Here is a 26,407-nt window from a genome sequence, read left to right on the forward strand (position 1 = left end):
CGTGAGCTGTAACGGGGTGTCATAAAGCAGCAGTCTGATATAAAACATATCCTCGAGATAAATTGGTGTGAAAGCAACGTCCAGGAGCTGCTTAATGCAAATCGGTCCAGCTCTGGAATGAAAAACCGCGTACATTTCGAGCGACCAGAGTTTCTGCAGAACGATGAAAAAAAGAAACAAATGCTAGTTCAGATTTAATATCCATGTAAAATTGTATAAATTCCTTTTTTCTTATTCTCAGAGTACACTTAAGATTGTAAAATTAGGAGGATTTTGAAAATATCCTGGATATTTTTAAACTTTCGGACAATTGAACTAAGGAGGGCAAAATTCTAAGGTAGATCTATGTGTAGGTATTAATATTTCAAGTCTGGTCAGTGATTGTCGATTTTAATCAGAGAATGCAATTACGCGATATCAGCGTTATAGCTAATTACACTTGAATATCCGCGCTTCAATCACTCGGAACGTCGATATGGAACATTGCCTTTAATTACTACCTTCACTTGTTAATAAATTAACATTCTACTGGCGCGTATAAAGTGTCATAGCGTGCGTAATCAAGATTGCCTGACTTTAGTTTTGCTACTAATTAATACTTAATTGACAGAAAATGATATATATTGCACATCAAATACAGACTATGTGGAAGTAATTGAAAAGTCATTTTCAGTTTTTTAAATTAAAAAATTCTAATTTATTTAAACATGATTAAATATTTTTGGTTAATAGTGCATTTAATTTTGGATAGTAACAGGTTACAGCTTGGTCCATTGAATTCTTAATAAGAATTTAATTTATCAGCGAACAAGGAGAGTAATGCAAAATGGAAGTGTGGCATGAATTAATTTACGAATGGATTACGATAACAGGTGAAACAGGTGTGCTGATATCGGCTCGCTAATTGTCGGTTATTAAACAACATCGATCGAGTAATACGCGAGGATATTTATTAACAACGGCTTCGAATATTGACTATACTCGCCTTCGTTTAGCATCTACGATATACACATTAATTATAGTAAACAACGAGTAAATCGTTCTAATCAGGAGTAACGAGATTTCCGCATAACGTTGAAATTTTCGCCCAGATGTTGGTATCGATTATCGAACGAATGAAATTCCACACAAATATTTTGTTATTATCTTCTAAAAACTAATAACTGAGAGAAACTTTTAAATTAAAAGAAGGAGATTAACTTCATTTCCCTCTAAATTACTTGATTTTATTAATATAGCTTTTTCAGGGTTTACCTTATCGACTTTTTCTTATTTTTATTATTATTTCATAAAATTAATGAATGCGATTTTTAAGAAATTTAATGTCTCGAGTGATTATTATTTAAAATTTTAATATTATCAAGTTTAAAATGTAAATGAGAAGAAGAGATGAATAAAAAGTAGTAAGAAAAATTTAATATAATATATATTATAAATAATACATAATATATAATGTAATAAATAATATAACTTTTAATTACTATACATATATTATAAAATTTAGTAAATAATCCGTTCAACGAGACGAGCCAGGATATGTTTACAAATTCATACGCTCGACCTAGGGTCGGAGCTCAGTTGTTTCCAGTTCTTCAAACGTTTCGGTCGAGGTTTGTGCTTTTACTGTCTCGTCTCGTTGGATGGAGTATGGAAGGTACATATAACAAAGGAAATATTAATTCTAATTTTCCCACATATATGTTTATACGCACGTGGTGCGTATAAGCCATAATCATATCTGCATTTATCTTCAACAGACCAAATTAACTGCTCTTTAGTCACTTTTCATTGCAGGAACAGAATGGTAAATGGCTCTTTAAGGATACTAAAATTGTCAAGCTAACAAATTACATAATTATGAACTTAATTCTTCTTAAATGATAGTTTTAAAAGAAGGATAATAGAATCATTATTTTTATTACAGCATGGTAGTTACGCCAGGTGAGAATGACTTTAAAAATGATTCCCAGCTTACAGGAATCGAAGCTGAGATCGAAGCAATTTATCAAATTGACGGTAACAGTTAAACGAATCGTGAGACCAGAAATATTTCACTTACGAAAGGAATTACATTCGAAATCGTATTTTTCGCGGTACTTTCAGTCGTTTATTACAGCCGACTAAAGTACAATTTTTCATTCCGGATTTGTAAAACGCTTCTGCATCATCCCATAAATTTCTCGCGCGAACGCGTGTATAAACAAACGGTAAATCCGCAAACGATGCGACTTTATTCAAAGGATGTATAAATTCTTCTATAGATCCTTCTAATTAAATATTATTTTTCACACATTTCAGAATAATAATTGAATTACATGAAATAAATAAGAAAATAAATTTTTAATCATCGATCATTTTGTTATATTTTTGCCTACATGGATTAAAAATTTTAAATCCGAGCAATTTAAAATATTTTCAAAATTGAAAAACTGTAGCAAAATCAAAAACAATAGGGTATAGTGAAATTATACTTTCTTATAACCATGTATGAAACTGTGAGTTAACTTTTCCTCCGATGTCTTTACATTTTTTCCATCATCGCTAGAGGATACGAGGTAAAATAGCAGAGAGCTTTTTGTTATTCCACCGAAAAGTTTTGTCATGCTGATTGGATGATAATGAGCTAGCCAGGAGCGGAGAAAACGAAGGCACAGGGGTTCTTGGTGGTCGATTTTCATGAAAAGTTTGAAGAGAGAGTAGAAGTAGACCCGTGTTGTTATGACGTTAGACGTCTTTCGTCGAACTTTTACCTCACCAATCCACTTAATCCCGAAGGACCGAGCCTCCTTATCGAGTTCGTCCAGGGTGGTTCATTTTCATTTAACGCCACTTCTAGGAACTTCCGGCTCGTTTATATAACGCCCGATTAATGTAACATCGGTCCGGAGTTCGATATTCACAAGTCAATATTATTCGCAGTCTCAATGGCTCGACTCGTAATGAACTATGGTTTACTTTGAATCGCGAAACGGCTTGTTAGAAAAGGGTTTCTACTTCCAACATTTATATGGAACATTTGTAGGAACTTCAATTAGCAAGGGAGAATCTATTGAGACAGGGGTTTCTTTTTTTTTTTCATTTTACTTTTCATTTTTATGTGATATTATTAGTTTTGTTATAGGACATAGTTGACCCTATTAATCGGAAAAATTATTTTGACAATTTTTATTATATATTTATGCTGTTATTCTAATGCTTTGATCCGCTAATTAAATCAATTTGTAAGAATTTATATAGTGGCACTATATTGTACTAATCATTGTAATTATCAATTTTCAGATGACAATTGGAGCAAGGGATTGGTGATCAACGATTGGTGAGTCGCATGTTTTATGATACCTGTAGTTAGTTCTTTTGAAAAATTTTTTTTAAATCAACCATTTGGTACCATTAAATTATGAAGAAGTGCAGTCATAGAAAATTCAGATTATAGAAGGTTAACAAATACAACAACAGAAAAGTCTCTTTAATTAAATACAACCAATACCAGGGTGTCTGATACAAGATCTACACAAAAGTACTGTACATTTTGTCGCGATTGAAATATCCAATAAAAAATCATACATACACAGAAAATTCAACATCGACAGGTGCCTAATTAATTAGTGAAGGTGCAAACGAGTAGCGTTAGAAGAAGGGCAAGCATGGCTAATAGATAGGAAGAAATTACGATTAATTCATTAGGGGCTCCATTTATACTGGTATTAAGTACAAAATAATTGTTTGTACAAGGGTTTGAAGATCGGGATCAATATTGTAAGAAGTAGAATTTAGGCATAGTAGAAAAGAAAGATAGAAAGATGCAGAGAGTTTCACAATAGTGAACAGAGAAACACTGAAAGCTGTATAAATATGTAATTACCCCGTGTGACTTCTCGTTCGAGGATTTCTTTAAACAAAAAACAGAAAAATAGGGTTAATCAATTTGCAAAACCTGCATTTCAGTTAGATACTTCCTTTTTCCAATTCAAAAAATATACAAATGAGAAATTAAAGTAATGAAAATGAAAATGTTCAAACTGAAGGATATTTTATATATATTTTTTTTCAATTATATGAGTAGTAATGATTAGTAATGATTAGATGTTTCAATTTGCTTTTGATTGAAGTATTATTGAAATTGGAACAGAAAATAATTAATTAATATAGATCCTTGTTTGAATTTTCGACAAATTAAAGACTATTCAATTTGAAGTTGATGATCAATTAAACAATAATACTCATTAGAGCAAATCGAAACTCCTTACGACACACATTATTGTACACCAAAGCTTAAACCCATTAAGTCACAAATAAACAACAGATTCGTATAAATAAATCCAGAACTTACCTGGCTGACAGTTTTGTTCTTGATTTTGTCGAGAGGTAGTCGTTCCTTAACGTAGTGAAGATTCAGGATATCCTTGACTCGTTCCTTATTCTGAAGGATCTGTTGTACACCCGGTTCTTCGAGAGCAGCATTGCTCGGTGCAAAGAGGGTAACGTCGCGAAGATGGCTTATGGTGCTCATGAATTCATCTCCGAAATCTCGAATTGTCTGGTAAAACTTGTACACCGGTCCGTCCTCTTTTTCCTAAACGAAGAAAAGAGAATTCTGTTTATCGATGTCGAGGCGTTGTTGAACTTCACTACGAGGGATCGTTAATAAAGTAGAGAGAAATAAAACACAGAAGAAAATGAAATTGATTAATAATAAAAGAAAATGAAAAACCTCGATGCTTTAATCACAGAATTTGCGAAGCTTTTTTTATAGAATGGAAAAATATTATCATTTCATTCGTTTAATTTAGGAAATTGGAATTTAGTTTCATTAGAAAACACAATGAAACGAGTAATTTCTTTCTGACGGCTTAATTAAAAATTCTTCACATTGAAGGTGAATCAAATACCTAAATGTTTAGCTTTGAAGTTGAACAGTTCTTATATGCACAAAGTGAACGAAACAATTAACTTCGCATATTCTGCTGCGCGAAAATGACAAATAAAATGCTTGCAAAGGATGCAAGGAGAGGTAATAGAACACAAAAGTAAAGCTTCAAGCTGTTTTGGAACAATTAACTCGCTTTCGCTTTGAAACGGAACACATAGAGCGGAAGTATTATAATAAACTTGATTAAAATAGGTGTCGATGAAACAGACGAGATACGAGGAGAATTGTCAGGACATTTTGGGAGAATTTTTTTAATGAATTTTTTAATGGTGTCAAAATTAATGAATAAGGACAATTCACACAAACAGGTCACACTTACTCTTTTCCTTATTTTACTTTTTTCATTAAAAAAATTGCTTTTGCATGTAAATTACTAATTAATATTAATATTATTCAATTTTAAATTTCATCATTATTAATTTTTCCCATTTTTTCAAGAAAAATAATATATTTCTCTCATACTTTACGTTCTCACGGAACAAATTAATTTATCATCTTAGAAACTCAATAATTATCCGATCACGATTTTCAAGCTCTTCGATCGTGCCTATCCGTTTTCAATAGTAAAAGAGTTATGACCTGTCGGTTAAATCGGTTCTTTCACAACCAGGAAGACAACGTTTACGTTCACGACGCGTCTTTATGTCGCGATCAAACGATTCCGTGGCGCGTGCACGCGATTCATCGTGCCGGTGCAACGTTAATTCTCCGCACGACAGGATACCTGTTTCACCAGGTGAGCTTCCATGGATCAACGTTCCGCTAATTGATCGTCAATTTGAAGCACGTGAGACTCAAAGATAGAAGCGAACGTCGCGAACGTTGCTTAGAGGATCGTGACGTCGACACGTCGTTACACCAGCGAATTACAGCCTTAATTAACCCTTTCGTTACGGCTCAATTAGTGAACAGGTGTCGTTGGAGAAGAAATTTCAAATTTGAACCTAATTTTAGCTCTTACAATATTAAAGAGTGAAAAGAGGAGTATCTATCAGGATACTATTTTTAGAATATCTGTTAAAATAAATAGATTGGTTAATAAAGTCATTATAGTAATCTTCTGTACAAAAAATGAGGGTAACAAAAGGGTTAAGGAGCTGCTGAATGGTAATCAGCGATGCTGAATTCGTTCTCTCCTCGTTTCTCGGTGTTCATCGACCGAATTAACGTCTGACAATGAGAAAAGAGAGAATAAAAAAGGAAAGGGGAAAGGGAACCAGATAATTGAGGAGATCAGGACAAGAATGAAGGAGTTTTATTTCTTTCATTCACTTTTTTGTCGTTTTATGTTGCTGCGCTGGTACAGGCTATACCTTGAACGGAACATTTGAAATTTGAAGGGGAAAAGAGAATCAGCTAAATGAATTGTTGAATTTAAATTCGAAAATTTTATTAATTTTAGTAATAATTATCTTTTTGATAATATTATTTTGATACGATTACGTTGACAATTATTATAAAAATTACCAAAGTAGATTCTTGTTTATGAAATAATTATTTGGTATGTAGATTATGTAATTTTATAAATAAATTGTTAATAGTTAATATCGTTTGCTAACTGAATGTAATTAGGCATTATATAATTCATTTGGCTTTCAAATTCAATAACCCAACTTACACTGAAATTTCATTTATTACTCAATTTTTCAGCCAAAGAAAGATGAATTAATTGAAAATTTCAAATCATATTTTAATGCCATTTCATGAATTGAAGTCAAAGAAGAGTTTAAACTTCAAATCTCAAATGTTCCTTCGTTATATGAATCGCTCCAATTAGGGAGAAAGTTGAAAGAGGATTTCCTCACTCAATATGGTTGTTATGGTTTTTAGTTTAAATGCCTGCAAAATTTAAAGCTGTGGTCGAATATCTAATCCTCTTAGAACATAGCTAGCGTTTGAGATTCAGGTATGCAGAAAGAAAGTTTGTTCTACAATTTTATTATGTTATTAAATTACCGTATTTTAAATTTGTTATAATGGAATATTTCATTATTTCTTTTATTCGACAAATTTCAATTCATTTGAATCACCCAAACTTTCTCCTTATAAGGAAAGATTCATTTGGTTAACCTGTATTCTGCCTCACGTTTTACAATTTATTTTTTTTTTCAATTAAATATCTGAAGCTTTTAGTCAATAATATATAGCATAAATGGATCAATTGGATATTCAAGAGTAATTACAAATAAACAATATTGGCATAGGGTACAGAGCAGAAAGGGGCATTATAAAAATAAAATTTTATTCGAATAACCTTCGAATAAAAAATTATTCTTTGTTCGCAAATACAGGAAATAATAAAATGACTCTACTTCTAAAATTCCTACAATGAACATAAATTAATTAGGGAACTTGCTGCAAACAACGTTGCGCTTTTATAGAAACGTAAAAGTGGAATAGGTAAAAGAAAATTTTTTAAAAATTATTCCAACTTAAAATGTTACCAATTATTGGAAGAACATTTGTTCTGCTGAAATGGATTCATAGTATTTTTTTAAGATGAATTTTTCTTAAAACATTTTCATTTTCTTTTATGTTGAATTAATTAATTATTAAAGAATGTCTCGGAAAGTAATTAATTTTCTGCAATAAGTTAAGTTTCCAAGTTCTAATGTTAAATTTTACTGGAAAGAAGAAACGCATGATTTTTATTTAAAATCATGATAGTACATTTTTTATATTGAAAATGCAATTTTGAAATAATTTCAGAAGATTGTATTTTTTTTACCATTCAATTAACATACAATATTCTGAAATAACTATTAAAAATTTCCATTCAGCATAACGAAAAGTCTTCCATATTTTCTCCTCGTTTTTCATTCTTTCATCGTAGTTTTCTACGAAATTAATCTAAGAGGTCAAACTGCAGTAAGCACAGTCGGTTTCCTCCTCAAAAAATATAATCCTTCCATGAATTATTAAATCACCCATTAAATCTCCTTATCACAAAATACCATAGATATACGAATCAAACAATTGCAAAAGATCAATGGAACAGTTGTTGCTCCATAAAAAATCATAAACATTAAAATACAACAGTGGATTTAGCATTTGTTTGATTTCTTCCGACTGTTCTTACCTTTTCCATATGTTTTCTAGAGAAACCAATCAAGAAGCTTGACACACGACTAATAATAATAGATAACCGGTCGATCTAGAATCGTCCATTCGATTGTCGCAACGCAGCAAACGCGTTAATATTCATAATATTAAATATTATCGATTCTTTTTTATTTTGCGAGTGTCGGTTGTGTATTCAGTAGTCACTGATGAGTTCATTTAATAAGTACTTACGATGCCCTATATTGGCATGCAGAGTCCAATAGAGACATGCAAAGCACCACAGAATAACATCATTGAGTCAATATAAGAGTAATAAACACATGTACACAATTGATAGAATATTCGACCCTTAATTAGGCACAAAATAATTAGGGATCTCGCGTGTCCTCTCTCTCGGAAGATTCTAGCATTTTTCTAACATCTATTTTATTCCCTCGAAATAACAATATACATATAACTTGGTATTTTTCCAACATTTTATTTTTTTCATTTGGTTTTTGTTGATTCAACCCGATATGTGTAAAATAATGCGTTCAATAATGCGTTAAAAGAGAAAAAAAGAAACACAGGAGGAAATAATAGTCAAAACGGCTTTACTTGATAAAATTCTAGGAAACATAACATAAAGCAGGGGGATACGATCAACAAGAGTCTCGTGTTTCACGAATGGTCGTTGAATTATCAGCGATATCCAGTGAATAATTGAAATTTTAATCGAATCCTTCCTCGCTATCGAGCGTTCCAATGTTCGCGAAACTGTGAACAAAATCAAAAAAAGGAAAAAAAAAAGAACACAAGAAATATAGCAAAAAGAACGATTGAAGGTGGGGGGGGTTAGATTGTAATTGCTTTCGTTCTTTTGGTGCCAGTCGACTACAAGAGAACACCGTGCTTTTAATATCGGTGTAATAGAGTCGAACACGTGGTAGATAGTAATTTAATATTGGCATGCAATTAACTCGATTGCCGACTGCCGATGAAAATCGTTATCCTGATAATAATCCAAAATTCAATGAAATAATAGATTATTCAGTCCCGACGGTGGATAAAATTCTCAAAATATGTATAATAGTGTAAGAAAAATTTTCTGTGGTGTTTTGTATCGTACACACGACGATTATTCACTGGCATGGTGTTCTGTAATGGTTCCCACAACCAGTGGAAAAGATACGGTGAGGTCGTAAATTAAGCGAAACGTGAGGAAGAATAGACGTGGGTGAACAAGATAAGCTTGAAATAAAGGAACGAGCAAATTTTCTTTTGTATTATTTGAGTGGGGATATCAAACTCTTCTGGGATGAATTTATTATGGTAAAATGTGTATTATTCTTTGGACAATGGTATTTAACCTTATCCTCGATAAGGATGTGCAGGGTAATTAAAAATGAAGTTTATGAGTCTGTGTCGTTTTGTAAATAAGATAATTACAGTTATTATAACATAAGAAGATAACAATTTTAATGTCAATAATATAAATATTCATGACATTAATAAACTCACATGAACTACCAAAGACTAGGCAACAACATTTTGAAAAGCTGGGGAAATTTAGAATTTAAGGATCGTGTCAATTCCACTGGTTGCACAGAAAGTTTAAATACATCTGTAACTTTTAACCAGATGCAAAAGTTCTGTTGTTTTATTTATTAACTTTTCTCAATGAAACATTTCACATTTATTAACAATTCAATTAAATTTACATTGGAATAAATACAATCAATATTAACTCATTGTCATATACAGCCTCTTGCACATGAATAAAATTAATAATTTTATTGTTATTTTACATAAATAATATTCAAAAATGCAAAATGACCCTCTCCACATTAAAAAAGCAGCAAATAATACTCCATCAGAACTTTTGCATCAATTTAAAATAAAAAATGAAAATTGAGTTCACGTCACAACAAATTTAATTGGTACGTTTAAAAATTAATTCATCAAGAGAAAATTAAATCAAATAGAAGCTCAAAAAATGAATTCAATTTAATCCTAAAATGTTGACTGACCAGTCTGGTAGTTGTTTTTAATTTAAACTATAAAATTGAATATATCGGGTTGCATTATCATTCAACAGTTGCAAAACCATCTCTTTTGTTCATAACTATTTTATCATATCTACGCTTACTCTTGTGGTCGAAGTTATGTCACAGGTCGTAAAGTCCTGTAAACAGTTTTACACTATATAAAACATGAATACCTTCGAGGATCACATCATGAACGAGAAAATAATCAATATCGGTATCTTCGTTCTAAAATTTTTAAAATGAAGTAATTTAAATTCACATAAATCAAAATTCAAGATGATTGAAATTTTCTCGAATTCAATCATAGCTAACGGGTCTACAGGAAGAAAATTTGATGGAAATTTTCCTTCAAATCATTTCATGGTAAGAAATTTTCATCGATCCGTTCCAATTTCTCGTCGCTCGTGTGATCCTTAACGAAAGGACCTCCTTTGGCGACATCTTCGAAGGGTGAATAATAGAATTAAACTGTTTAATGATAGTATGTTACGTAGTCTATTTAGCGATAGATCAAGCGTGATGAGATGATTCGAGAAGGGATGAATGGCAACAGCGTTCATGATCGAATGCACTGATTTCATGTCTCATGAGAGAGAGAGAGAGAGAGAGAAAGATCGTGGCTATGCCGTTCTGTGAATGTCACGAGGGCTAATGCATTTTTATTTATTTTTTTTTTATTTTGCTATTCAATGACTGTGTCGACAATAATTTCTCATGATTCGTCGACTAACGTCAAGTGTACCGGTGCTCTCATCCTTGGCAACATGCGACATTCAAGGAAACTAACAGTCAGAGGCTAGCTGTGCAACGTGCAGTGCATATTCCTCGCTAGACACTGGCGATTTACAAGGAAGATTTCATTTGGTTCACTCTTATTTATCTTTTTCTTTTTTTTAATTTGGATTACTTTGAGATGATTGACAATGTTTCTATTGAAACTATTTTGTTAACATTAATTTTTAACAATACTATAATTATTTAATTAATATACACTTTACCTTGAAAGCAGAACTGATGCAATGATTTCGTGAAATATATTAGAAATTAATCAAAAAAATTAGTCAATAAAATAGTGTAACTAAAAATATTGCCGAGGAAATGATTGTCAATGATTTCAAAGTAACCCCAAAAATTCAGAGACACGCGAAGATTATATAAATTGTTATTGTTAGTTAAAAATCACTTTTGATTAGTATCAGGTGTGTAGGATGGTTATTAGAAGCAAACTTTCTATAAACTTCTTATTATTCAAAATAGAATTTTCTTTTTCGAAGTGCAAGTATGATAATGGTTTGAAAGAAAAATGGAAATATTGTACAATAATGATCAATAACCAACAATAGAAATATACTGTAATTAGAAGCATTAAATTAATGTTGCTGCTACATTTGTAATTGTGATAGACTGTCTCTAAAAATGCATTAGGTGATCTATAACGAAAATAAGGGAAATTTTAATAATTATTTCTATATTTCTAATCAAAAAGCTATAATTATTTACGCGTTACTAATCAGAGAAGGCAATTTACAAAAGCAAGTGAATAGAAAAATGGAAAATATATCAGAAATGTCTCTTTTAGCGAAGCAGAACTATCAATCACTAAATAGAAATTCATTTTATATTTTGTCTTTAGCAATTCGAAAAATGTGCCTTTGAGAATCTTCCTTGCAAGAAACGACGGTGCATTCCTCAGGCAATGTAGCTAAGAATTCATTCGAGCGCTGTTTCCAAATCACCAAAAAAAAAATAGTACATAGATCCATTATGGTGGTCAATTTTTAACATTCTCATCATCGCTATCTAACACCACAAGTGGTTCTAACAATCTCAAAGCAGTATTTCGAAAATCACACAAGATTTTCTGCCAACTTTCCAATAGGATTATCGTAGAATTTCGACTTTATAAATATTTATAATTCACACAATTGTTCATTTTTTAACACTCAAGTATATTCTTTCACGTTCCTCGAGGTTCGTTTGCATTAATTTGCAATTCTAATAAATTTTCTTTCTTCTTCGTTTTGATGCATAGAATTTATTTCTATAATTAAAAATTATTCTAATTTGCAAATAAACAGCTCTGATTTTTATGTAGAGAACAAATTAAAATTCATATAATTTTAATGAAAAATTTGATCGATGAATAGATTTCATTCGTGATCAGCACACGGAAACGTTTCTTGGAGCCGGAAAAAAGGATCGAAAGGAAGAAACACATGAGCGCGGCATTGAGCACGGAAAACCAAAGGAAATCTTTTTTATCTTTTTCTTTTTTTGGGTGTATCGAGCAAACGGCTAACAGCCGCAGAATGAACAGCTGCATCGAAATGAGATTTTTTCCCCCAAGGCTTTTAAGCCAGCCTTTTTCGCGGCAAGCAATAAAGCCCGTCGCTTCGTCACGTTGGAAACGCTTCTCTATCTTCTCTCCTGAACAGTTTTTCTCCTCTCCTGCTCAGTTTCTTCCTCTTTCTATCCTCTCTACGATCTTTTGTTTAGTTTTGCTTCATTTAACCTTGTTTCGACAATATTTAACGAATTCTTTACGGTTACTTTGTGTTTCTCCCGTACACAAACGTGCAGAGACGTTCATTATTACTTGCCTTTAAAGTGGCCGTATAGCAAACCTAGTTCATTATGAAATTTCTTTAAAATTGAATTTAAGTCATTTTTTAGTCACCTAAATAAAATTTCATTTAAAACTAATCGGTAAATATTTATACCAAATTTGAAAATAATTGCATTTATGAATTACCTTGTGTCCCATTTTAATTTTAATACCTTTTTAGGAATAAAGTTCAAATTTTGATAATTGGAATATAACAAAATTTAGTACTTTCAAAAATACACAAAAGTAAGCTTTAATTTAAATTAAATTACATTTGTGTTAAATTAAATTTTCATAGGGACTGTAATGTGCAATTTCAATAAAGTCAAAATTAAATTACAGTTAGGCTAATTGGATCAAACCAGAATTAGAATGGAATTAAGTCAGTGTCAAATGGTACTAGGTCAGATTGACTCTGAGTTACATTTAGAGCTTAGATCAATTGAATTCAGATCAAATCCAATCGAGATTAACCTTGCATTAAGTGAGATCTCAATTGGATCTTCAGTTTAAGTCTAGGTTTGATCTGTGTTAGATTGAGTCTTAATTGAATCGTGATCACGTTTCGGCTTGGGTATACATTATAGCCTAATCAGATCTATGTTATGTATCGCTAAACCACAACGAATTAAGTTATGCTTGTAGGTAGAATCGTTTTCCACAACACCTAAAGGTATAAAATCTATTGAAAAATATTTTTTCTCCGCTAGAATGGAGTTGAAAGGAATAGTTTCAGAGGAAAATTCATTTTTCGTTTAATGATTTACAACGAACGTGTTCTGTGAAAATTTAATCGAGTTCCTTTTCCTAGTCGTTCGTTTTATTTATTTTTTTTCCTGTTCGTTAGCCGATAAACATCAGCAGATAAAACGGAAACGAAAAATACGGAGGCTGCAATTGTTAATTGCAAAGGAGGGCCGCGTTCAAACAACGAAATGTTTACGTGGACAACGAATTCCGACACACACGAACACTACCGGCTGTTTTAGCAGACTATTCGTTGCAGAATTAATTTCCATTGCCGCGGGACAACTTTTAAATGAAGCTCTCTGCGTTTCGTAAACTACCACTGTTGGTATATTGTTTTGTTCGTCAATATACAGGCCGAGCTGGACGATGCTATTGCTCGAAAACATTCTATTTCTTTTGACTGAGGAGAAGCGTGTTCCGTTAGAGAGGATCTTCCATTTTCAGTGCAAACATTGCTATATTTTACAAACATACAGTGTAGGCAAGAAATACATCCTTCCTAAGTTTTAATTAGAAAACTTGTAAAAAATTTTAATTATGGGCAGTAATTAATTCACATATTTTTGAAAATTTTCTTTATAAATAAAATATTGAATAGTTTTTATAAAAATTTTATTTAGGTAAACTATATGCCAGCACGAAAAATATAAATAGCTTGACATTTTCAATTTTACCCTTATTAACAAACAAAATACTACCTAATTGATTGGTCAATAAAACTCTGTTAATTGAATCAAAACAAGAGGAAAAAAAATACATATAAACATGTAAAAGCAGATGATTTAATTATCAGATATTTCGTATGCAATTATTGTTTGATTGAAACATGGATATTGATTAAAGGAAGAGTTACAATATTTGAAGGGGGGGAAATAAATATACATATATATTCTACTTTAACAAACGTGAAGGGAAAAGCAACGAAAAATTGAAGTGAAAATATTCGATTAAACGGGAACTTGTTACAAACAACACGTAAAGGATCGTAAACGAATCAAGTGAATGTTTCTGTATAAACACAGAGAATCTTTAATAAAGAAGGAATAAATATTTTTGTGGTTCAGTATCAAATAAAATAAACAAATTTAAATAATAAATCAAATATTAGGTAATAAATATTTTTATAATAATTATTGTATTATCGATATTTTGTTCATTGCAATAACTAATTAAAATTAAAATTGGGCTCTCTCCATGGTCCAACATATAATCTGTCGATAAATATACAATTCATTTCTATATCATCGATTCTATGCATCAAAACGATGAAAAAATTTTCAGTTGAGGTGTATAACAAAAATATCCCGCTTTTATTGTCAGATTTATCTCACTGTTACTTCTCCTATTCACCAACACTTTTTAAAGCAGAAATAAACGCTTCGTCAGACGCGAGCTTTTCCGAAATATTGAAATATTTCGTGACAAAAAGAGCCGGTGGCACACGTTCCGTTTCACAGCTGTGAATCCCGGCCACGTACGATTTTTAAGAAGAGAAATATTGCCACGTTTACACCTGATGAAGTACGCTCTCCTCCTCGAAGCGGTCTTTCCTCTCTTGAAATTTACGAGTCTTGTTTGTACAACGTTGTCTCGAGGAACATTTGCCAAAAGATTCTTTTATTTCTCGTGATTTCTTCTCTTCGCTAGTGAAACATTTATTTTCTAACGTATTAACTCTTTCCCTCCTGACAAGAGACTTTTAACAGACAATCGTCGATTATTGTATAACCTTGCAAAATTTATTGGACTTCATTATATATAAATCTTTTTTTTTTATTTGAATTAATTCAAATTTTCAGTAGATAGTCAGGCTATCATTTTAATTTCTATGAAATTCTAACACGTTAGAATTTTCTTTTTAATTTAATCAGTAGATAATATGCTGTTTAAATTTCATAAGCTTCAATTATAGTCACAATGATTGCATACTGTGATTCGTGAATTTGTAAACATTTAGCTTTTAATTTCTCATTTTAAAATGTAATGAATATTTAATATACTCTGTCTGTAAATATATTCATTACTAATTTTCATGTATATTAAAATTACTTTGTCATTTTATTTCACAAAATTAAAATTAAAATTTCCTTTGAATAAAATAATAATTACTTGCTATTGACAAATTTATGAATCATGATGCCATGTATGATATTAGGGATATGCAAAAATTTCTATCATATTTAAGATAATTTATAAGTAAAATAGAAGTTTTAGTCATAATATTTTCTATCATTTTTTTTCTAAGAAATATTGCTCTTAGAAAAGGATAGAATATTTCACATACCCTTAACAAAATTATTTCCATTTTAGTCCCTACACTGAACACTAGATAAAAAATAATTTGCAATCTTCTTTGCCCACTAATAACGTCAAATGTGTTTTCTAATTCGCCAAAGACATCAATCGTGTGCATGTATTGTATGTACGTGTGCACAATTGCATACCAGCAAACATGCATCAAAGTAGAAAACAACGAATAAAAGAAATGCAGTCTATAATATTTCAACGAATCGTTTCGTTGAATTTTATACAATTTTCCATAAAATTGAAAATTTCGACTGTCCTTCCAAGTCGAAAATTCTAATTTCTACAAAATTTCTGACGAACGTACAGCTTGACTATTTTACTTTAAAATCTCGTTACGTCTACCCATTTCCGCTGATTAATTTTTCAAAGTGACGTCGCCCCGAGGAACTTTCTTTAATTTAAGCGAAGTAACGCGAATCCTTGCGAACTTTAAAGATCTCACCTCTTCGCTGTTTGAATTTCTCTAGCAAGCTGTACGTTCTTCCTCCGTTAACAAATTTTCGTGGAACATCAGCCTTTTTTTTTGCACCAAAAGCATCGATGCGATTGGAAATATTGCTCGTAATAGGCGAGTGTAGATCTACGAGGCTCTAGTACACCGATCATGCATGCACGTGTAATCAGAAGGGTTGAAAAGAAACCAAAGAATAAAAGACTCGGAGGGGTTGCAGTGCGATATGGTGCTGGGGGTGCTTTCGCGGTTGGACACCTGCCGAGTGACGAATTTTCCCGGAAGGAGATGACAAACGAGCAAGGGAAGTTGCGAGTAATTTTCACCGACGACAAGTTCCCCAGTTCCTGCGATTGAATCGAGCTATCACAAAAGTTGATATGAACTGGTTGGTCGAGTGACTTGGGCAGTAGAGTTTCTTTTATATTTGTTGATGATTTCATGACCAGGAATTTTTTTGTGATTTTAATATTTTAAGATCTTGAGATTACTTTCTCTATTTTTCCCATTTATTTCATTCGATTTCATTTTTCTATTTTCCATAATATTTTCTATTTTTCTTATTGATTCTATCTTATTCTATTTTATTTTATTTTTCTACATCTCTATTTCTAGGAAATGTGATTAAATTTTAATTAGCAAGGAAATACATTTGCAAATTCTGTATAAGAAATGTTTTGAAAAAGCAATCAAAATTTGTGGAGGTAGCACACACCGCGTTACAAAAAATGAACCATCAGATAAAATTTCCTTGAAGGTTAAATTGAATTCCTGTACAGGTAACGAAATCACCAACAAGTATCATTGCGTTTCTAGGGACGGATAGAGCGGAAAATGTACACGTCAAACGCGTCGATTTGCATGGTGGAACGCGCGGGAAAAAGCGGCCGGAAAAATCGTATCGACGTCGGCCACGCGGAAAAAAGCGGACTAGGAGGTGAAAAAAAAAAAAAAATTTATCGCGAATCTAGCGAACGTGGCGAGCAAAAAGAACGACACTGTGTATTGTGTAGAACGAGGCCGATGTGACACGTCGAAAGGTAGAAAATAGAGGCGATGGGTTGCATAAAAACACCGACTATGAAATGCAAAATCAGCACATTGTCGTAGCCACGTTTTTCATGGGGATCTGACAATTTATAGGGGTTTTGTCTCTTGCTTGGTGATTCTTCGTTTGTGAGATTGTATGTTTGATAAGAAACAAACGTGACTAACAACTATCAAAGTGTCCATCTTCGATTTTGATAAAACTCATAAATGAATTTTGAAATCTTCCCCTTGTTAATATAATAAAATAATAAAACAAGGGTTAAATTAGAGACAGTATTTTCTTTGTAGAGAAACCCTTGATTTCAACCCTTAGCACTTTTGCCACATGTAGCTGTTTTTGTAGTTACAGAATTTTTTTAAAAATTTATTTATCTCCTTACTTCTAATTATAATTTTTAAATTTCCACTGCATACCATTTGTATTTTAGAATTTAAACTCTACCTATAGGAAAGTTGCAATTGAGAGTTGCAACGAAATACCTGTCGCTTATTTTTACCTCTGCAATATATATAAGTCTCTAAAGTTTCATAAAAATCAAAGGCGGACACTTCGGTATATATATTTTCCTTTGTATATAAGAAAGAATCGCAAGCACACATCGAAAGCTTTTTGAACAGCTTGGCCAGCTGTTATTTGCGGTTGCTTGATTCTATATTTGTGTACTCGTGGCGTGCTATGTCCACTTGTGGTGCTTCTAAAGAAACGTCTTCTATCGTTTGGGACGTAAAAATGGTTCTATCGTTGGATTTCGTGTGGATTTTATATTCCTAGTATAAAGGAACGTGTGTGAATTGTAGTGATGATTTTTGAAAATGTTTCTTTACGGTGAAGTAAAGTCTTTTTATTGCTTAGAGTATCTCAGAAGCTTTATGATTTCTACAGCTTCTTATGATCTATAGCATTTGAGGCTTTTAGGAGTAAACCGAGTGCTTCTGAAGAAATGTGTTAATACTTTGCTGGAATTTTAGCCAGCTTTTATTATTAATAAAATTCACCAAATCATAATATCGTCCCTTCAGTAACTTTCAACATTTTCAATTTCAAGTTTCCCTTAATTATAATAAAAATCTTCAATCCTTTAATTACATAAATATTAAGGGTTCACTTCTAACTAATTTTGTTAATTATAAAATATCATCCCTACCAAAATTTTGCCAAAAATTATTTAATACATATTATCAATACCTCCATAACTTTTCTAAATGCAACTTTTACTTTCTCTTGTACTATCTACCAAAAAATACCTGCGTATAAAATTTACCACCTCCACCAATAGAATTAACAAGTAAAACCATTTCTTCGTCCCCAACGCCAACACGTGTACATGTAAGTACACGTGTACGAACGGCACAAAAGACGCGTGTCACCGAGGTGTGTATAAAAGCGGATGCACTAAATGGAATAAATCGAGGGTGAGCGAAAAAATGAGAAGGAAGCTGCATGAAAGAGAACAGGATATGAAGAGAGGCAGCCAGAATGAAGTAGATCAGTGAAGTGAAATAGAAAAGAGCGAGAGATAGACATAGTAGAGACAGATTATGCTCGATCATGTTTGCGAATATGATAAATGTACAAAGAGACACATGTGGTGTAATGAATGTATTATGTATATCGAGAGAGAGAGAGAGAGAGAGAGAATGTGTATGAGAAAGATAGAAAATGGAAGAAGAAGAAAAACTAGAGAAAAAGCTGGCGGCGAATTACCTTGAAGGACTGCACAGAGAAACCAGAAACCAGGGTTGGTCCGTAACATAAGAAGCGAACAGAAAACAGAAAAAAAGGTAAACTTGTAATTAGGTTGTTCGCTGTAAGAGACACTGCTGTGACATGAGAAAAGATCGGTTCGTTCATCGTGGTTTGACAAGGGCGCGCTTCGATACTTTTAGTCTCTTTTAATTTACGTCCTCCTCACGTTCACGTGTTTCCATTAATTTTTTTCTTGTTCTTTTTTATTCTTCCACCATGGTAAAGAACACGCGAACGTCAGCAAAACGTTGTCTGCATAGATATCAAGCGCTTGCAAATAAGTTGCTTTCTGCTGGGTGCAAATTGGGGCCAAAATGTGGACAGTCACTTCGTGTTCTTTTTTCTGTTCGAAAAACGGGTCCTGTGTGTGCTACGGGGTGCTGTGAAAAATTCTTGCTATATCAAAAGGCTGTAACGTTTGTTGGTGGTGATTAGTGGTGTGGGAGAGAAATTATTTCAACCCTTTCCTACAGAAAGTTTAAAAATTTCATAAGAATATTAATTAATGATATATATAGAAGAATAATTTAAAAAGAAAAGACAGTACAAAATTTTGAAAATGAAGATAACGTAAAATATAAAATAAATTAAAATTGGGGCTCCATGAACCGCCGAAGGTTAATAGTGAAAGGGTTAATGAAACTTTACATTCAACTTATGAACAGAAATTCATCAATAATTTATAGAAATAATTTCTCTCCATATTACACTACCCTCGTCAATCCTAATTTCATTTACTGCAAAAATAAATTAAATCTTCATTGAAAATTGTATCGACGAGGATAACATAATACAATTTTCTTCCCACAAATATTTATTATATAGCAATATTTGTGGGCTTGGAAAATTAATAATAATGTCTGAAAATAATACAGTTGTCATAAGAATTAACATGAGAATAGCGAAAGTCGAGCATAGATTATATAAAAATGTTTTTTTTTCATTAGTGGTTATTGAAAACGCTACATTTTCCATCCTGATAATAGTTGTGTTTTTTCATGTATCGTAACCATACAAAATCCTATGTTGACTAACAGTCAAAACGTTGAATCCGATCGTTTTCGTTTCACCTGATGGACTGACAATTAATTATCGCCTATGATTTTGCAAATGTCAACGTGTCATTCATATTTGGCGACGGTTCCACCTACTGAACACGACGTACGGATGGGTTTGATGTGTCAATCGCACGAACGTACATGGCATTAACAAATATACAGATACAGGTGTGCGATGATGCACGAATAAATTTACAGGATAATCAGGATTGCTCGTGTAACATTCTAATGAAAAGGATGAAAGTAGTCTGGATTGGTTTCATGCAAAATCAATGACAGTACCAATTATGATATGTCTAACAATAGATCGATGTCTATCTTACTCCCTTTTGTAATAAATTTGCAGTGGGAAAATTAATAATATAATTGATTCCTGCATGTAAAAGAAGAAAAAAATTGTACAAATAATAATTTATTTTTAACATAAAATCGAACGACAAATATCACGTTTGTTGGCGTGTTTTCAAATGGTTTCGATTTTTCTTCCTAGAAATTTGATCTTCGGGAAAACGTATCCGAGTGTCAAACAACTCACACAAATATTGCTCGTAAATATGGTTTCTAGTGAGATTGAACAAGGTTATCGAGTATTGTGCAATGTAACACGAGACAATGGATGCCAATCGAAAGGCTGATTCTTGTGTTTTCAATACAACAATCGGATATTTTCGTGTTCCCAGCGAGAAAGGCGTGAATGAAATTTTAACTTTTCTATAGGAAGCTGTTTTCACTCAATACCTTCTGAATTATTAATAACTAAAATTTGTTAAAATTGATTTTAACAAAAATAGAATGTGCAAAATGCAGAAAATTTATTTATAAAATTAATTAAAAAATACAATAATTATACATGAAATTATATTGCAACACAATTTCCTTCTAAACTAATTACTGCCATTTCAATTATAGATCCAAATGATTCTAATTTATAACATCCATTTTCCAACAATTAATGATTAGAATTGCAATTATGTTTTTCTAATTTTCTTCTCTTTAAACAAACCTTAAACGATCTATTCCCTTCTTCATAAGTCAAAGATAGGATTACATTTTGGACACGTTCGTGGTCTCAAGTTGAATCGTTATTATTCACGAAGTAAAAGTCGTTCCTTCGGTAATCGAGGAACTGCGTCAGGTGCGCGTTCCAGTTTCTTGGTAATCACAGACGATTCAGTGAATCGAGAGTTATCAGTGCACGGACGGTTGCAAATTCATGCACGTGAGCTGTCGAAGACAGGGTGGAGCCAAACGGCGCCAGGTCATACGAATAAAATTCCCTTTCGCACCATTTAAGAAGCCGGCACTTTGAAAGCAGTCGAGTAAGTTCGCTTTCCATCGAACTCAAATGGCTCTAGATATCTTTGGATTATTTGTACGAGAATACTTGTTTGGTGAATTGTTACCTGAATTTATTTAATGGAAGTAATCTCTACGAAAACGAAATGGAAATTAAAGGAATTTAAAAAAAATGAATAAATAAAGTGTGAAAGTTAATTAATTACGGATTAAAGAACCTCTTAGGGAAACCGTGAAGATGAAAACATTTCAAAAATTCTGTGCACATATTTGGTAATAAAGAGATCGTATCGTAGCGTGAAATTATTTTTATTAAATAATAAATAGATTGCGCGGCTTGCAAACGACAGAAAGGAATAAACGAGCAGGAAAAGGGGAAGGTAAACGATAATGCGGGGTATATGCGATCCTTCTTTAATTATTTCGCCAGATGGCCCCGTGGGGATAAGGTAACGGTTTAAGCACGGTTTTAAATGGCAGCAGGGAAATTTAAAACGTTGTCGAGGTTGGCAATTTGCGTTTGCAGCAACGTCTTTTAATTGAAAGGTCGAAACGCGTTATTATTACTTTTCCCCTGGACACCATTTCCTAACGATTCTTACCTTTCTCCTGTGTAGAAATGGATCCAGAAAATGATAAAATTCATAAAATTGTACGATACGAGACTTTTCACATTTCCAAACCAACCATTTGATCTAAAGTACACCATCAAACCCATACAAAATTCACGATGCACCGTATCTATAGTCGGTCCTTGACACCATAAAGCTGAGATCACAAAGTTTTCCGCCATAAATCAAAGTAAATTTCAGTGGCTTTGTACGAGATCACAATGTGCGAAGGGTTGCGGTCGCCACTCCTCTTCCAGGTCGAATCAATAATTTATCGTCGATTGTACATTTTGGCCGGTCAGTGAAATTAATAATGCAGCGTTTTATACGTGGCCCACCAATGAAATATTTCTTGCCTCCGCGATCATTTAACCGAATGTCATCGTTCATTTTCGTCTCGACGAAGCTTATCCACCTCGACGCTTAATGCTTCGCGTCCTGAAAAGCTCGACTTTCGCTTTAATTAAAATAGATATGTGTGTGTCGGTGTATAAATATATATGTATATATACAAATACATACGAACGGGGTGGGTGGACAATTTCAACAGGCTCGGTGGCGGAAATGCAGAAAAAAAGGGAGATTCAGAACTCGCGAACGTGTACAGGCGTAAACGATTTTGATTGTTCTAAAAGCTGGTCCAAAGGGGATGCTCGCTAAGATACAAGTGGACAACTTTCAAAATAGATGGTATATAAGCAAATTGTATTTTTTTCTCTTCTTTTTTTTTTATCATACAGGGGTGGGTTCCAATCGATGAATATGTGTAGAACTCGTATGTATCTATATACAAGTGTATTTTGTGTAGATGTGTTACTTATGTATTAATATTGGGCACGAAAATGAGAATCAATATCGTCAATTTTATTTCTCATCAGTAATTATATTAATTAATTATTATTCTCTGAGAAAATGCAGAAAGAGCGGGCTTTAGGCAATCGTTAAAATTCTGAAAATTGAAAAGAATTATTTGCAATAGAATAAATTTAAAATTGAAATACAGATAAACGATAAATTAAAAAAAAATTACAATGAACTTTTCCATACAATTTTCTATCCAAAAAGCAAACAATGGAAAAAAATACTCGTTTCAAAATGACACGACGATTTTTTGTTCGCATTTCCGTGCCCGGCAGCAATCACCGGAAGTCAATGTATAATCGTGTCGTCGTAGTGTTGAAACGTGTCCCTCGTTCAAAGATGCGTGAACGAAAGGCAAAGAGAGCACAGCCTGAAGGGTGGTTGGGCAGAAGGCCAGAGGGTGTGTATAAGAGATCTAACAGAAACAGGGTGAATATTGCGAGCGGAAGGCGAGAGATCTGCAAGTGAGACACAGGAGGCGGTGCAGTGACGGCAGAACACGGGTCTCTGTGCTCCCCTACACACCAAAATCTTTACTTTTGTGTGTTTCATAGCTGTCTTTCATTCTTTTTTTTATTCGAGTCTTTCTGCTTGTCTCAATGTCGATTTGAGTGAACCTGAAATTAAGTGATTAGTATTCAACTTGCTGAAACGACTGCCATAAAATATGTTGTCATCCTTAAATCTATTAATTATTTACAAAATTAACTCTAAATTAATTAATTACCCCTTTCAGTGTTATTAGTGCCTGTAAGTATCAGTAAAATTTTACTTTGAAATTTCTAACAAACAAAGGGTTAAAATATTCGAAACCACCCTTATTGAAAAATTGATTAAATTTCGAAGAATTCCAGTCGTTACAGCAGGTTTCAGGACACAAATACACAACATAAAACAGGCCGTAATTGGATCAAAGGACATCGTGGAACAAGAATGGTTCTCGCGTCACCGGAAAAGCTCGTATATGGACGAGAGTTCCTTTGATCCAATGTCCGGTCCTGGAGGATCTGGTGCAGACAGTAGGCGAGATGTGCCGAGGATCATTACTGAAGAACAATCGATATATATCGCATGTGACGACAGCTGTCTGGTGAACATTCCATTGCTGTCCTGTGTAAAACGTTTGTATATATATATACCTTGATGAATACATATATATATTGTCGTAGGCGACAGTTTGCCGCGTGTGTGATGACGATCGAAACGCATTGATCTCTATCGATAGAACGGATCATGGATGAGTGATCGTGACAAACGACCATAGTCCAAACCGAAATGGAACTGGATCAGCGATTTTTCCAAACAACTTTCTCGTTTGAGTTTCACTGACAAGATATGAAAAGATCAAACGATATTGGAAGGTTAGAAAAAATATTAGAAAACTTTCCTTCTTTTATTACGGATTTTTTATATCTCAAGTGGTTATTTTTGGCAATTCTTTTGGAAATAAAAATTAATAGAATATTAATAGAAAATCTTCCAAATAGAAATGCTTTCTCAAATTTTATTTATGATTGAACCACTTTGAAGTTATAAGAACTTTCAAAAATTCGAAGTCAAAATCGTTTTCATCCTTTTCGATGATCCATTTCCAACCTGGAGCAAACGTGAATGACCGGTTTAATGGAATACGTTACGAGTAGAATTTAATATCGCTCGATCACCGACGCATCAATCACGAGAATGATTGAATCGAAACGTGATCGGAATTTCAGCATGCTCAAGCTCGAAAGGTCTTTTGACTTTATAAACTATCCTTGATCGTAGTAATTATGATAGAAATCCTCTAGCGTACTTGCACAGAGATTTATTAGTTGGGAAAGGTATAAATTTGAATAAAAGTTACTTGTAGGTGGTCGCAACGACACAACAGACAGATTAAAAAGCAACGTCAATTATTGTTTGAAAGGTCGGATTTTTATTGGGAACCGGGGCTAAGTGTAATTTAAAATTCAAAGTATTATGGCTAGATTTTGTAACTCGGGCCTCGAGCAAGAAAATCAAAGTAAAAACTTGCCTCGGATGTAATTGCTACGGCCACGTAATTAGGGGCACCGGGATTCATTTAGTGTGCTTTGATATTCATAAAGGAAGTTAATTCAATTTGCTTCGACCTGTATTTTAGCTTGAAATATTAAAAAGGAGGTTGTAACGGAGGAACTTTGAATACTTCAAAAGTATTATTTCATGGTGTGCAAATGGCATTTGCTGAATATATATCTGAAACATTCTTTTTAGAGATAGCTTGTCTAAATTAAAAACTTTTTTTAATTTCATAATTGCATGGAAATTTCAATTTCAGGGAATCTAAATTTAATTTATCGAACACAGAGTTGGAGCTTTAGTTTTCACACATTTTAATTTCGAAATATTTAATTTTCGAAATGATGAGACACCATCAATTTAACAAGACCAATATTTATAAAGGAAACAAATAAAAAAATGAATAGATTTAAATAAATAATTTGATAAATTCGACAGTAACATTAAAACACCATAGAAATCCCCATAAATCAGAGTAGAGTAACCAGTACCAGCAGCTCTATCCTACGACAGCATCCAATAACTCGTCGCGACGGAATCCGGAGATCAAGAGCGGAAACGCAGGATTTAGTCGCGTCCTCGAGGAAAGGAACGAGGATGTTAGCTCGTCCTTGCTATTAACTCGTTTTTACAGTGTACACGAGACACGACACGAGACTGTAATCCGATTTACCCATGAAGTACAAAGATACACACGATCTCGACGAGTATCTCACTATCTGTCAGAGAAACACGAGACGGAAGTAAAGGGGTAAATACGGATTAACCAACGAATAAATTGTTAATGTTAATCAAAGTGACTAGCTAAAGAGTCATTTTTGAATGATCTATGATTTACTAACAGCTTGAAATTTAGATTAGAATCGTTAAGATAAGAGTGGTGACACGTTGGTAAAAATCTTTACGATCTTCGTAAAACGCGTTCACGACTCTTCAAGAACGATGGCTTATCTTGCAAACGAGCACGATGCTGTCATTGGAAATTCATGGCCTTTTGACGCTATCGGTGGGTGTTTTATGGTGGTACATACTGAAACTCGTTCGACTGGAAACGTTGGAGTGTAAACTCTTGAGGAGGATGAATTTGTTAAAATTTACATTAAACAGTTTGTTGAGGCATAGGGATAAATTAAATGTTAAATGAAAAGGATTAATTTATTTGAATTTAATAAATAGGTATATTGGTTTTAGGTGAGAAAATAATTTTAAATATATTTTATAAATTTTTATAAATTTTCAAAATATCAATTTTTCATATGAACATCAATTATCAACATAATAAAACGTTCTATGAAATTGAAAATTAGCTAAAACAAAATTAAAAGCGCGACTTTCATGAATGTTACACGTACACGGTGGGAAAATTTCAATAGTCACTTTCGCACGAACACTTTACCGAAAAACTTGTCGCATAAAAGTTCGAAACAGCATGGTGTTACCATCGATTGCTGTCCGTAATCGAATAACACGGTCGACCGTGTGCTGCGTGACGGTTTCGCAAAATATGAAAGTATTTTAAAGTACCCGTAGAAAATTAAACGAAATTGCTTTTACAAAACTGGCGCACGACGAACTCGGTGGAAAAACGTATCGCTAAAACATTTATGA

The 26,407-nt window shown here is 32.9% G+C and overlaps 1 protein-coding gene and 1 long non-coding RNA gene across 8 annotated transcripts in view; one reads left to right on the forward strand and one right to left on the reverse strand.

Annotated features, from left to right (window-relative positions):
• Positions 1 to 26,407, forward strand: part of LOC114881498 — a 94,999-nt gene that overhangs the window by 54,628 nt on the left and 13,964 nt on the right. For both annotated transcript variants that reach the window (XR_003790284.2, XR_003790266.2), the window contains one exon: positions 3,280 to 3,316. This is a non-coding gene — a long non-coding RNA (uncharacterized LOC114881498). The remainder of the gene's footprint in view (positions 1 to 3,279; positions 3,317 to 26,407) is intronic.
• Positions 1 to 26,407, reverse strand: part of LOC114881376 (fasciclin-1) — a 217,494-nt gene that overhangs the window by 8,598 nt on the left and 182,489 nt on the right. For 2 of the 6 annotated variants that reach the window (XM_046286522.1, XM_046286517.1), the window contains exons 8-11: positions 18,889 to 18,897; positions 8,225 to 8,230; positions 4,331 to 4,573; positions 3,863 to 3,889 (exon numbers count right to left, since the gene is read on the reverse strand). In XM_046286522.1, coding sequence (XP_046142478.1) covers positions 3,863 to 3,889; positions 4,331 to 4,573; positions 8,225 to 8,230; positions 18,889 to 18,897 — 285 coding nt within the window. The remainder of the gene's footprint in view (positions 1 to 3,862; positions 3,890 to 4,330; positions 4,574 to 8,224; positions 8,231 to 18,888; positions 18,898 to 26,407) is intronic. The other 4 variants (XM_046286519.1, XM_046286518.1, XM_046286521.1 and 1 more) reach the window with 4 other exon arrangements.

Source organism: Osmia bicornis, chromosome 7 (assembly GCF_907164935.1).
Source record: "Osmia bicornis bicornis chromosome 7, iOsmBic2.1, whole genome shotgun sequence".
Classification (NCBI taxonomy): Eukaryota; Metazoa; Arthropoda; class Insecta; order Hymenoptera; family Megachilidae; genus Osmia; species Osmia bicornis.